Below are 14,622 nucleotides of genomic sequence, written 5' to 3'. Positions count from 1 at the left end.
GATTCGGAACAATAAATACGCCCCATGGGCCGAAAGGCCAATAGGAAGGCATTATACATTCCGAATCGGTATTTACCGAACACATTCGGAAAATACCGATTCGGAAAATACCGATTCGGAGAATGCCGTTTTGCCGAGCTGGTTGAGTGACACTGAAGACATCAGCCAATGAGCTGTAAGCACCCTCCCCCACAGGGTGTGGCAACCCAGGCAGGTGCAACTCATCAGAACATTCTGGAAAGCTGCATGAGTTGAGCAGACACAGAGAGAGCAGCATTGTGAGCAGGATCCCTGAGAGACATGGACACCAGCACAGAGAGCCAGAAGGCAGGGCGGAAGCGCAATCCTAAATTCAGCACCATGGAGCTACAAACTTTGGTGGAGGAGGTGGTGAGGGTGCACACCCAGCTATATGGCAGGCAGTCCCTGACTGTCCCGGAGAGCACCAAGAGGAGGCTGTGGCTCGACATCGGGGAGAAAGTCAATGCAGTTGGTGTCACCCACAGGAGCCTAGACGACCTCAAGAAGAGGTTTTATGACATCCGTGGCGTGACCAAGCGCAAACTGGCCGACCTGCACAAGCAGGCTGGACTCACTGGAGGAGGAACAAACCGTGCGCCACCCCTCACTCAGCTGGAGGAACTAGTGGCGACGACCATCGAGAGGGCCAGTGTCGTGGGCATTGGGGACCTGGATAGCTCATCCCGAGCTACAGCTACAGGTAAGAAGCATGCGCAACTTGACACACCATACCAGACACCTCCCCTACAGACCCAATGCACAGCCAAACCCCAGGCCAGTACAGCTAGCAACAGACATGAGCAATGCATCGTGCTAAATGTACTCAGCAAAAGTTACCAATAATGCCACAGCAGAAGCATGAGATAAATAACTGTAATACAGCATCAACGTGTTTGTAATGAGATGTGCAATGCTTTAATAGTTGTGACTGGAACACATTAGCACCCACTTGACAAATGCTTCTTTGTACCTAGGGGCACCATCAGGCGGGGGAGCAGCATCAGCTCCAGCACCAACAGCCAGTGCGGCAGTGGCAAGCACCAGTGCAGCAGCACAGGAGGAGGAGGACAACAGCTGTGCCCTGGCAAATGAGGAGGACACAGGACATTCCCTCACAACTCCACACTCCCCCCGACTGTCTCAGTCTCAGTCGCCCTCATTGGTATTCTCCCCGGACAACACACCACCACAGAGCCACCCTGCACCTGCCACTTCCCCGGCCCGGAGGAGAATAGTGGCTCCATTAGTCATCATGGAGGGGGCAGCGGGTCAGGCTCCTGCACAAGACCCCGTGACACCAGCGACACCAGAGCACACACAGCAGGGCAGCAGGATTCCACGTAGGCCACGTGCTACCAGCAGCCCAATACCAGCACCGGGAGGCAGCGTCTTCGCAGGGCTGGAGACCAGCATGGTCACAATTCAGAGGATGCAGGCGAAATCCATCCTGGCCTGCCATCGCCAGTTGCGCCTGCACAACCTGCAGATGGGTGAGATGACACAGGGCTTCAAGACCTTCGTTGACAGCAACAAGGACATAGCAACATCAATTGGCCGAATGACCACTGCCATCACCCAGCTCTGCACCAGGTTGGATGACCATGAGCTGAGTCGTCGCAGGGATGCAAGAGTCACGAACAGGTCACTCACCCGCCTTGCGGCTGCGACTGCACAGTCATGCCAACGTGGGGCAAACATGGAGGCCAGCCTCACACAGTCCATGTCCGAGGTCACTAGGGGCATGGGCCGTATAACAACAGCCATGGAGACACTACTCATCTCCAACACCGCAGTGAATCCCGTCCTGGGCGAGGCTGGGGACAGCAGCAGCCGCAGCAGCCCGGCCAGCACTGCGTCAGAGCCGCGCCGGAGCACCAGACGCTCAGCTGAGGCTGCAGGGCATTCTGAAGGGGGTGAGGTTCATCCCAGTGGGCCTGCTAAGCGCAGCAAAAAATAGGACTGCCACTGCGGGTGAGGCAACCCGGACATTGGACATTCCTACCCCTTGTTGTTTAACTTTTCTTTTGTTGCACATCAGTGCAGTAACGTTGATGCAACATTATTAAATTTAATTTCTGAACACATACATTGACCTGTTTGTGCATCTGTACTCACTCAGAAATAGTTGTCTGTGATCTCCTGACGCCTGTATCTGCCGTCAGATGGTGCAGAGACTCCAGCAGGTAGTGGTAGTGGGACAGCATTGTCATCATCAGGGTCCTCGTAGTCGGATAACTCTACCTCAGTGCCTTTCCTGACTGCAAGGTTGTGCAACATTGCACACACAGCAATAATCTTGCAGCAGGTGATGGGGGTGTATTGTCTTGCACCTCCGCTCTTGTGCAGACATCTGAACCTGCTCTTCCAGATGCCAAAGGTCCTTTCCACTACGTTCCTCGTGCTTTTGTGTGCACGGTTGTACCTCCTTTGGCTGGGTGTTGAGGGGTTGAGGTAAGGTGTGAGAATGAACGAGCGTAGGGCATATGCACTGTCGCCTGGAAGGAGAAGGGGTAACATTACTCACATGCATACATGTATTACACACTGCAATTTTGGTAATGGGGGTCTGACACTGTGTCTTACCTAGGAGGTATCCTTCGCCAAATTCCCCTGCCATCAGCCGTGCATAAATCCCGCTACTCTGGAAGATATAGGAGTCATGGGTACTCCCCGGAAACTTTGCAACCAGGTCAGTGATCACACACTTGGCATTGCATATCACTTGCACATTTATGGTGTGCCGTGACTTCCGATTGCGGTATACGTATTCGGTGTCAGCAGGGGGGCAAATCGGTATGTGTGTGCCATCTATGCAGCCAATGATGTGGGGGAATCTTGCCATCTGATAGAATTCAGCTTTTGTCTGTGCCAGTTCTGCATGGGTGGAAGGGAAGGAGATGTAGTGGGCCATCCTCTGGATCATGGCATCAAGGAACTTGTGGAAGAACCTTGACAGGCTGCTCTGGGTCACCCCTCCTGCCACAGCAACTACACTTTGATAGCTGCCAGACGCCAGAAGATGTAGGCAGCATAGCACCTGCACCTGCACAGGGATTGCATGTGCCCTTGGGGTGGGGTGCTGCAACAGGGGTTGGAGGTCCCTGATGAGGTCTCTGATGGTGTCTGCCTCCAGCCTGTACCTCTGTAGGATCTCTGGATCTGTCAGCATGCACAGGGTCACCCTCTGCCTGTACACCTGCTCCTGTCTCAGCCATTCCCTCTCACCTTCCTGCTGTAGCCGTAGCCGTCTAGCTATGACATAGAAAGCTGCCATGTTGCAAGTAGAACTGCATTTTGGGTCTTTTTTTATAGGTTGCACCTGGTTACCACCTGATTCAAATCCATGGTAATTTCCGAGTCAGAAATACCGATTTTAGAGCAAAATCGGTATTTCTGTGCTTACCTACATCTCAATCTTAGGGTTTTCGCATGGAATCGGATTTTCACCGATTCGGAATATATACCAATTCGGCGATTTTACCGAATCGGAAAGTCACCGAGTCGGTCGGATTCCGAATCGGGAAAAAGTAGTAATCGGAATAAATCTCCGAATCGGTAGATTACCTAATCGGAGATTTTTTCCGATTCCTACATTTTTCCGATTCGGAATCCGACCGACTCGGTGATTTTCCGAATCGGTAAAATCGCCGATTTCGCAGGATTTCGGCCTCCTACATCCCGTTGTCTGTATTCCGATCGGTAACGGCCGAAAATACCGATTTTCGGCCGTTACCGACCGACCTACATCGGGCCCATGGACACCAGCACAGAGAGCCAGAAGGCAGGGCGGAAGCGCAATCCTAAATTCAGCACCATGGAGCTACAAACTTTGGTGGAGGAGGTGGTGAGGGTGCACACCCAGCTATATGGCAGGCAGTCCCTGACTGTCCCGGAGAGCACCAAGAGGAGGCTGTGGCTCGACATCGGGGAGAAAGTCAATGCAGTTGGTGTCACCCACAGGAGCCTAGACGACCTCAAGAAGAGGTTTTATGACATCCGTGGCGTGACCAAGCGCAAACTGGCCGACCTGCACAAGCAGGCTGGACTCACTGGAGGAGGAACAAACCGTGCGCCACCCCTCACTCAGCTGGAGGAACTAGTGGCGACGACCATCGAGAGGGCCAGTGTCGTGGGCATTGGGGACCTGGATAGCTCATCCCGAGCTACAGCTACAGGTAAGAAGCATGCGCAACTTGACACACCATACCAGACACCTCCCCTACAGACCCAATGCACAGCCAAACCCCAGGCCAGTACAGCTAGCAACAGACATGAGCAATGCATCGTGCTAAATGTACTCAGCAAAAGTTACCAATAATGCCACAGCAGAAGCATGAGATAAATAACTGTAATACAGCATCAACGTGTTTGTAATGAGATGTGCAATGCTTTAATAGTTGTGACTGGAACACATTAGCACCCACTTGACAAATGCTTCTTTGTACCTAGGGGCACCATCAGGCGGGGGAGCAGCATCAGCTCCAGCACCAACAGCCAGTGCGGCAGTGGCAAGCACCAGTGCAGCAGCACAGGAGGAGGAGGACAACAGCTGTGCCCTGGCAAATGAGGAGGACACAGGACATTCCCTCACAACTCCACACTCCCCCCGACTGTCTCAGTCTCAGTCGCCCTCATTGGTATTCTCCCCGGACAACACACCACCACAGAGCCACCCTGCACCTGCCACTTCCCCGGCCCGGAGGAGAATAGTGGCTCCATTAGTCATCATGGAGGGGGCAGCGGGTCAGGCTCCTGCACAAGACCCCGTGACACCAGCGACACCAGAGCACACACAGCAGGGCAGCAGGATTCCACGTAGGCCACGTGCTACCAGCAGCCCAATACCAGCACCGGGAGGCAGCGTCTTCGCAGGGCTGGAGACCAGCATGGTCACAATTCAGAGGATGCAGGCGAAATCCATCCTGGCCTGCCATCGCCAGTTGCGCCTGCACAACCTGCAGATGGGTGAGATGACACAGGGCTTCAAGACCTTCGTTGACAGCAACAAGGACATAGCAACATCAATTGGCCGAATGACCACTGCCATCACCCAGCTCTGCACCAGGTTGGATGACCATGAGCTGAGTCGTCGCAGGGATGCAAGAGTCACGAACAGGTCACTCACCCGCCTTGCGGCTGCGACTGCACAGTCATGCCAACGTGGGGCAAACATGGAGGCCAGCCTCACACAGTCCATGTCCGAGGTCACTAGGGGCATGGGCCGTATAACAACAGCCATGGAGACACTACTCATCTCCAACACCGCAGTGAATCCCGTCCTGGGCGAGGCTGGGGACAGCAGCAGCCGCAGCAGCCCGGCCAGCACTGCGTCAGAGCCGCGCCGGAGCACCAGACGCTCAGCTGAGGCTGCAGGGCATTCTGAAGGGGGTGAGGTTCATCCCAGTGGGCCTGCTAAGCGCAGCAAAAAATAGGACTGCCACTGCGGGTGAGGCAACCCGGACATTGGACATTCCTACCCCTTGTTGTTTAACTTTTCTTTTGTTGCACATCAGTGCAGTAACGTTGATGCAACATTATTAAATTTAATTTCTGAACACATACATTGACCTGTTTGTGCATCTGTACTCACTCAGAAATAGTTGTCTGTGATCTCCTGACGCCTGTATCTGCCGTCAGATGGTGCAGAGACTCCAGCAGGTAGTGGTAGTGGGACAGCATTGTCATCATCAGGGTCCTCGTAGTCGGATAACTCTACCTCAGTGCCTTTCCTGACTGCAAGGTTGTGCAACATTGCACACACAGCAATAATCTTGCAGCAGGTGATGGGGGTGTATTGTCTTGCACCTCCGCTCTTGTGCAGACATCTGAACCTGCTCTTCCAGATGCCAAAGGTCCTTTCCACTACGTTCCTCGTGCTTTTGTGTGCACGGTTGTACCTCCTTTGGCTGGGTGTTGAGGGGTTGAGGTAAGGTGTGAGAATGAACGAGCGTAGGGCATATGCACTGTCGCCTGGAAGGAGAAGGGGTAACATTACTCACATGCATACATGTATTACACACTGCAATTTTGGTAATGGGGGTCTGACACTGTGTCTTACCTAGGAGGTATCCTTCGCCAAATTCCCCTGCCATCAGCCGTGCATAAATCCCGCTACTCTGGAAGATATAGGAGTCATGGGTACTCCCCGGAAACTTTGCAACCAGGTCAGTGATCACACACTTGGCATTGCATATCACTTGCACATTTATGGTGTGCCGTGACTTCCGATTGCGGTATACGTATTCGGTGTCAGCAGGGGGGCAAATCGGTATGTGTGTGCCATCTATGCAGCCAATGATGTGGGGGAATCTTGCCATCTGATAGAATTCAGCTTTTGTCTGTGCCAGTTCTGCATGGGTGGAAGGGAAGGAGATGTAGTGGGCCATCCTCTGGATCATGGCATCAAGGAACTTGTGGAAGAACCTTGACAGGCTGCTCTGGGTCACCCCTCCTGCCACAGCAACTACACTTTGATAGCTGCCAGACGCCAGAAGATGTAGGCAGCATAGCACCTGCACCTGCACAGGGATTGCATGTGCCCTTGGGGTGGGGTGCTGCAACAGGGGTTGGAGGTCCCTGATGAGGTCTCTGATGGTGTCTGCCTCCAGCCTGTACCTCTGTAGGATCTCTGGATCTGTCAGCATGCACAGGGTCACCCTCTGCCTGTACACCTGCTCCTGTCTCAGCCATTCCCTCTCACCTTCCTGCTGTAGCCGTAGCCGTCTAGCTATGACATAGAAAGCTGCCATGTTGCAAGTAGAACTGCATTTTGGGTCTTTTTTTATAGGTTGCACCTGGTTACCACCTGATTCAAATCCATGGTAATTTCCGAGTCAGAAATACCGATTTTAGAGCAAAATCGGTATTTCTGTGCTTACCTACATCTCAATCTTAGGGTTTTCGCATGGAATCGGATTTTCACCGATTCGGAATATATACCAATTCGGCGATTTTACCGAATCGGAAAGTCACCGAGTCGGTCGGATTCCGAATCGGGAAAAAGTAGTAATCGGAATAAATCTCCGAATCGGTAGATTACCTAATCGGAGATTTTTTCCGATTCCTACATTTTTCCGATTCGGAATCCGACCGACTCGGTGATTTTCCGAATCGGTAAAATCGCCGATTTCGCAGGATTTCGGCCTCCTACATCCCGTTGTCTGTATTCCGATCGGTAACGGCCGAAAATACCGATTTTCGGCCGTTACCGACCGACCTACATCGGGCCCCTAATCTCTGCACTTGCCAGTCTTTTGTGCCCCAGACAGTTTTTGTCTTAATGGTGTCTTTCAAAAGTCAAAACCTCATGTAGACAGCTGAGCATAAAAGGCCGAGAGTAAATTTGCTTTGTATTTGTCAACAAACTTTTCATTCCTGTCTTATTAACATTTTTAAAGTAAAATGATTCTGGACTTGAAACATTATACCCTGAAAAGTATGGAAATTCACCCACATATTTTTGGGAGCTACCCTTTGGTGGCGTAGGACAATGTTCCCATTGGTTATAAGTTAATACATTTCTAAGATTTGCAGATTTAAGCAAGAAATGATGACCATAGTGATTATAACAATACATTTGGTCATAATCTGATGAACCTTCTAAATATTCATGATTTGTAAACTTTGCAGACATTTCTAAGTCTGACATCATATTATTAACAGTCTCAAAGTCCCAATCATCAGAAAAGGTTCTAGATGAAACAAAGTCACTCAAGGAAATCTTGAATTGGTGTAGAATCTTCAACAGCTCTGCCGGACCAAGAATATCATATTCAGTTCTGTCCCAAGCTATACCATCTGGTATAGGAACGGCTTTGATGTTCACTGATGACAAGTCTCTTTGTTAACGATAAGATGATTTGTGTGGCTTGAGCAGTAAGTTGATGTTCTTACTTGCTGTGTCCTTTTTAACAACATACCGTTTATCAGCGTTCCCAAAGAAAATACAAGAGTCAACCAAAGCAGAAGCAAAAGTACACCCAACACAATCCAAAATTCAATCCATGGTGAAGCCAGATAAGTCTTCTCCAGTTGATGAAAACGTTCTGTTGCTTGTTCCTTGAAAGTTCTTTTAGCTGGGGTCGTTTCAGGTTCACTGGGATCCTCGGAAAACGTATCAAAGTTAATGAAGTAGCCAGAGGCAGTTCTGTCTATTGTAGGGATTGCATCAGGATTGGTTGAAATTGCTGGAACCCCTTGATCACTTATTACATTTGTATAGTCAGTTGCTATTTCATTGTAGACAGGCATTTCTTGACAAACTGTTATTTGGGTCTCAAGAGTTACAATTCCATGGCTTTGTTGCATAGTCCTTCCTTTCACACTGCAGATTCGTCAAAGGTGATGAGTCTCTCAGTTTGAATTTCTTGGATAGTAGCAAGATTCGGCGTCTGCTACATCTTTGGAGTCCACTTGGCCTACTACTTATTATTGGCCAAATGATTTGGTTTGACCAGGTCAAAGCTAGGATTGATAGTTTCTCTTCAGTGGTTGTTGGCTTCTGAAGTACAATTCTTTGTCTGGATCTTATTTAATTTAAGTCCGGCAAAACAGCCAAATGATCTTTGATATCAAAGGGTTTTTGTTCCACCACTAAAGTGTGACGATCGAGGTCCTGCACAATCATTCTAGGTCCATAAAGGATTTCATATGGAGTGATTCCCCCTAGAGAACTTCTTGGCAGATTGTTAAGACTACGTTGGACACTTATTAGATGTTTGACCCACCCGTCAACAGAGCTTGTAGAGAAATAGAGAGACAGGCGTTTTCAATGGGAAGGTTTATTGAACAGTCTTCTTTCTCATACAAGAGAAGTGAACTGCTATAATCGTTAAGCAGATTGCAAAGTAGAATGCGTACAGCGAGAATAGTATTATAAAATAATACTGTAAAAGCATTGTATGGTTGCTAAGCCATATACAAATACATACATAAATAACATTGACTAAAAATACTCAACTGGTGCTTCTAAATACCCCTACCCCAATGTACCTAACCTAAGTCTAGTACGCGGGAAGAAGTACGTTTTGTGTAGCATAGGTTTTAGTTATTTTTGCCAAGAATCTATCAAAGGTTTCTCTAGGTTCTAATCAGCTCCATACCTTGGTTTATAATGAAGGAGGTCCGGTATCTCTGTCTCAGGACTCGATTTCCCAACACCCTGCAAGGGGAGCTTGGAATCACCGAAGCTGGATTCTCGGCGAGAGAAAGGCAGCCTCTTGATTAGTGCATCAGCTGGAGAGTCGGCTTCCTTCGGCACTTGATGTAGCGTGCTGCGTCGGGCAAGTAGATAGTCGAACTGCTTCGAACCACTGTAGTTTGCCATAGCAAGTGAAGGTATATTTATACCTTGAAGGTGTTTAGGAATGCCATAGATTCACGTAAAGTCAGGCATAATAACATCAGGAAAAAACCCCTAGGGAATATTTGTTATTTGCAAAGTACATGAGTTCTTGGACAAATCAATATTCAAGCAAGGGGAAGTTCCCTAACTGCTTCAGCCGATTTTCCAAGAAATCGTTGTGACGTTTCGTATGGGTGGAAGTAGCCATGCCTGTTTTTGGTTTGCATGGGCTATGTCTAAATAAGGGATTGATTTCTATGCCTATATAAGGGCAATGTGAATTGTACCTATATTAGGGCATGAATCGGGAAAATTCACTCCGACCTCTAAATGCCACACAACAGTGCTGCAGGCCCACTAGTAGTATTTAATTTATAGGCCTCTGGCACATGTAGTGCCACTTTATTAGGGACTTATAAGTAAATTAAATATGCCTTTTGGGTATAAGCCAATCTGATGGAGCAGGATTTCGCGAAAGACACCTGCTCAATTGAACACCCCTAAAATACCTACTAACAGTAAGTAGTGTTATAACAACTAATGTGCACATTTACACTACACGCGGGAAGCTTGCTTTGCAATATGCATGATCTAACCGTAATTAATGCGTAAATAAGCATAATTGGAATAATGTTGTGCTTAGAACGAATTTAGAAGGTTTGCATGGCAAGGCTGCATGTGTATTTAGTAAAAAGCATGGTGTGTGTTGTTTTAAACTATTAAATAATGCAGCTTTTCTGCTTATGCTATGCTAGGCTTACCGTTAATATGAAGTAAAGCTAGAGTGGGTGGTAAACATTGAAATCTGCATTGTCACATAAATAAAAAAAAATTGTTTTCCGTTCTTTTAGTAATTGACGAGTCCTCCATTTTCTAAAGTTGGCTTAACCAAGGGCGGGTGGAATTAGGAACGAGCAAGAACCATGTGACCACGTGACTAAACTGCTGTGCAAAGCTGAATAAGCCTGACCTGGTGAAAGACAGAACATCGAAAGGCAGGTAAAGCCAGCATAATCGTGGGATCGGCACAAGAAGTTGAAGAATATTATGAATTGTTAATAAAACTATGTTACGTTTGATACATGTGTTCTTATGAGAGAGAGCTGTATTCATGACTATATAAAAAATTGTTTAGAACAATAGTGTTGTCAAAAGTAGATGATTTCATAGTGGGTGAGATGCCACCCCTAGAACTCAACCAATCCCTTAGCTAGAAAATGTGAATTTAGAAACTATTGTGAAATGGACATGTACTTTTAGGGTGTAAGAATAGGTGTTTTAGGGGTGTGTTTTGGTTGCTTAGGCTGAAGGGGTCCGAGAGAAGAATGCATGGCTGTTCATCGGTTTGCAGAGAGGCCTAGCTGTTCCTGTCCTGTCCCTGTCCTGCTTCTTGAGTCTTTGATCCCTGACTCTCAGTTCAGCGGTCCCCCACTACTGCCTAGGTCAGGGTGGTGGTTTTTCCCTTACAGATCTCTTGGGTTTGTATCTGATTTAATTTAACCTTGTAGAATTATTTTGAAGTCATATTTCTTGTCTACGAAGCTTTTGTCTTTTCATCCATCCCCTCCAAATTGATGGTTTTAATTTTTATATATTTTCCTTGCATCTAATGTCTCTTCATCTATCTACTCTTTGCAACGTATATTTGAAATGATAGTTCATGTGTTGCTATGATTAGATTGTTGCTCTCTCTCATGAAGTTTTCAGTATTTGAAATTAAGAATGTAATCGCTATGAGCCTTTATTATTACTAGATACAATTATTAAATCTCAACAAGAGTTTGTTGTTATTTAGCCAGTTTCTATGATTGTCTTTGTGAGTTCTCATTGCCATCAACTCTTCAACTAATTGGTTTATCGATGAAATAGATGAAAAGTCGATTAACATTTGTTCAAATACGCAAAAGTATCGGGTGTTTAAATTTTGTGTCTGAGTATACAAGAGTAAAAAAATGTAAAGTTAACAAACTTGAACCCAGCGCATCAGTGATTTGGGTAAATGTGTATGGGCCAAAGTATGTTATGTTGTTGAATATTTATTCCTAATCAACTTATTGGGTTCGCACTGGGTCAGTTATGTATCATGTTTTAGGGAAAGAGAGCAAGCACTTTAACACTGTTTAGGAGTGGTAAAGTTCAGAGAGTTCTAAGGCAGCCAAAAGGCTAACTAAGCAAACATAGGACGAGGAAGGCAAACGTTTGCGGGTGACCATGCATTTTGTATGCTCTGACGTCAAATCACTAGTTCACTGAAATTGTGAATTTGCATTCAGAATATTTTGCGGATTACTAAATTTAGCAAAAACAAGGTGATGGAAGGAATGCTTGAATTAATCTTGGCCACTGGCAATTGCTCTGGGTCGCATTCCAAATGATAATTTTCACCTGCTTTGCCATTCTGGACAGAGAACTAACTGCCTAATTCAAATCAATTTTGCTCCTGCTGAGATTGGAACAGTCTGGCATAAACTGCAAGTACAGGTCCCCACCAGAAGGGAACACAAGCAATCCCAGACCGGTTTATACCTACAAAGGTCTCATCAGTGTTGTACAGCTTGAATTCTATAGCACAGTGAACACAGGATCCATGTCTGAGCATATCCTTCCAACTTAAGGTGCTTACTGCAAAAAATGCAAGTTGATGGAAGGGATGCTTGAATTAATCTCAGCCATTGGTGATTGCTCTATATATTTCAGTGCTACGCCTAGCTGTGATAGCCATGCCCAGATGTGAGTTCTGTGCATAATGTGCCACTGGAACTAAGCTGTACGTACTGTTGAGCCCTATTAGGAGTGAAACTAATCTTGGGTTACTTGTGCTTCGATTCAGGGAGGACCTGGCCTTGCATTCTGGGCAGGACTGTTCTTATTGGAGCAGAGTCAAGACTGATTTGCATATGGCCAGGTCCAAACAGAGGTGGCATGGTGCGCGAAATAATGTTGAAATGCTGCCCGAGTAATTACCAGTGAGAATAATTCAAACATTCCATCCATCACTTTTTTGTTTACATCAGCTTGCTAAATGTTTGCATTAAACATGTGATAGACTGCAATGGGCTTCACAGCCTTTGTTTTCTTCAACATATGAAAAATGGGGTCGTAGGCCCATGTAGATAGGCTGTATTAGAGGAGGGGTGCAGAATAGTGAATAGTATTTTACCTGACTGATCGGCTACTTTATTGAGGCGAGTGGGCCAGGAAATGCCATTATTCGTTAATTCAGTCTCGTTTTAAGCATTCGAGCAAGGTGTGTGGTTTACCAAGCCGTGCCAACACATGACGACATTTGAGCTTTTTGTAGCAGTCTGTATCACAGTGCTGGGTAGCTTCTCGTGCAGTAATACACCCCCGAGTCTTCGGCTCTGGTATCCTTTAGCTGCAGATAATACTCGTTCTTGGAGTTGTCCTTTGTAATAGTCGAACGACTTTTAAGCGAGTCGGCATAAAATATTCTAGCAGCATTATATTCGATTTCCCCTATCCACTCCAGGCCCTTTCCAGGGAGTTGTCGGATCCAAGCCCACCAATGATTGCTGCTGATAGAGAATCCGGTAACTTTACAGCTCAGCAGGAGGGTCTCCGCCGGCGTCAGCATCCCTGGACCAGATTCCAGCAGCGTGATCTGCGGATGGACGTCTAGGGACGAAAAAAGAGTAACATCATTACTAACAAAACGCATCGGCTGACCTTCATTTCATAGCACATTCAGGCGTCAATTCCCAGCAGGGACTTACAGGAAGGAAAGACCAAGAAGACTACAAGCACAATGAAGTGCGCCATTGTGCCTTGTGTTGCCGAGCACAGACTCACAGCTGCCCCTCGTGTGTGTTGTGTGATCTGTGGGTGCTGCAGATGCACGCAGCCGCCATATAACCAGGGGCAGCAGGGTACTGATTTGCATATTCAAGTCAAGATAGAAATATAAAGCGCTGGTATTTAGCTGAGGGAGCATTGACCATATCAGATGCAGACCGTCCTGAGCTCCCAGACTCAGGGTTCAGGTCAAGTGATGGGGTCAGATAAATACACTTGGTGCCTCTCTCTCTTCTTTAGAAATGTACTTACAGGCTGCAGAAAATGAGCATTGACAAAGGCAATAGGTATAATTTGACATGGTGGGATAATTGCTTTCTGTGTTTGTGGGTTGGTGCATAGAAGGTGAGATTAGGTTTAAATTGGTGGATTGATTGTAGAATGGTTTGGCGGATGTCGCTCACAGGGAGCTGGTGGTTGACAATGAAGACCTCTCTAATCTGCTCAACAGTTTCTACAATGTCAAGGGCTCTGCTACCAGCTCCCTGTGACCGCCCTGATTCCATCAACGGTGGACGCTCCTCACACAGCTCCCTGCCCTACAGCACGCCTGGCTCCTTAGCGCTTCTACGCTACACCGCTATTGGCCACCCAGTATCGTAGCGCTTCAAAACTAGACTGGTCTCTGCTTGCCCAGATTGTAATCATCGCTAGATTGACTGCCTGGCTGAGCATAACTACATCGCAGCGCGAGTGTTCCAAAGTGCGCTTTAATAATTGTTTGTATTGCGCTGTGCTGCCTGTTGTTACCATTGTGCTCGACTGTACCGCTGCCACTTGCTTAGACATTGCAGTGTTGATACCCCAATTCCGGTTTCGTTTCCATTTTGGTGTTGTTATTGTGCCTCCCTGACCCGATCTCCGCCCCGCTACAGCCTCCCAGCTGACCAGCCCTCGCCCCTCCCCTCCCCTCCCCCTTCCCTTCCACTTATGCCAGATGCATTTGCGTGCAGCGTTCACGCGCAGCGGTCGCGCCCCATTCGCGCCAAAGGTGCGCCAAAGGTAAGCCCGTCTACGCCCGTCCGCGCCTGGACCGCGCCCAGCGCCAGACCCCCTGGTCCCCGCTTCACCCATCCATCCCGCATTACATACAACGCCTCCACACTCTTAGCACTTAACCCCGGCCAACTCCCTAACTGCGCCCAAGCAGCACCAGGACACACCCATGGACCCTTCAGCTGCCACTCCTGCAAATTCACCTGCATCAAGACCCACACCAAACCAACAAACACCAAAAAGAGATCCAATACCAACCACCTTAAATGCATCCTTCTCAACACCCGCTCGGTTCACAAACACGCCATCGACCTTTGGAATCTACTCAACACCATTTCTCCGGACATCGCCTTCCTAACAGAAACCTGGATGAATGCCTCTTCAGCTCCAGACATCACCATAGCCATCCCGGACGGCTACAAGATCATCCGTAAGGACCGCACCTTTCA

The 14,622-nt window shown here is 47.8% G+C and overlaps 1 protein-coding gene and 1 gene segment (V, D, J or C); one reads left to right on the top strand and one right to left on the bottom strand.

Annotated features, from left to right (window-relative positions):
• The window catches only part of LOC144755687 (immunoglobulin alpha-2 heavy chain-like), a 1,801,746-nt gene that overhangs the window by 1,330,751 nt on the left and 456,373 nt on the right, over positions 1-14,622 (bottom strand).
• On the top strand, positions 55-10,018 carry LOC144756502 (uncharacterized). Its single transcript, XM_078646306.1, has 5 exons — positions 55-721; positions 996-1,706; positions 3,792-4,196; positions 4,471-5,181; positions 10,008-10,018. The coding sequence occupies exons 1-5, from the start codon at positions 301-303 to the stop codon at positions 10,016-10,018; spliced, it is 2,259 nt and encodes a 752-aa protein (XP_078502432.1). The 5' UTR covers positions 55-300.

Source organism: Lissotriton helveticus, chromosome 5_1 (genome assembly GCF_964261635.1).
Source record: "Lissotriton helveticus chromosome 5_1, aLisHel1.1, whole genome shotgun sequence".
Lineage (NCBI taxonomy): Eukaryota > Metazoa > Chordata > Amphibia > Caudata > Salamandridae > Lissotriton > Lissotriton helveticus.
This window is presented reverse-complemented; position numbering and strand designations above follow the sequence as displayed.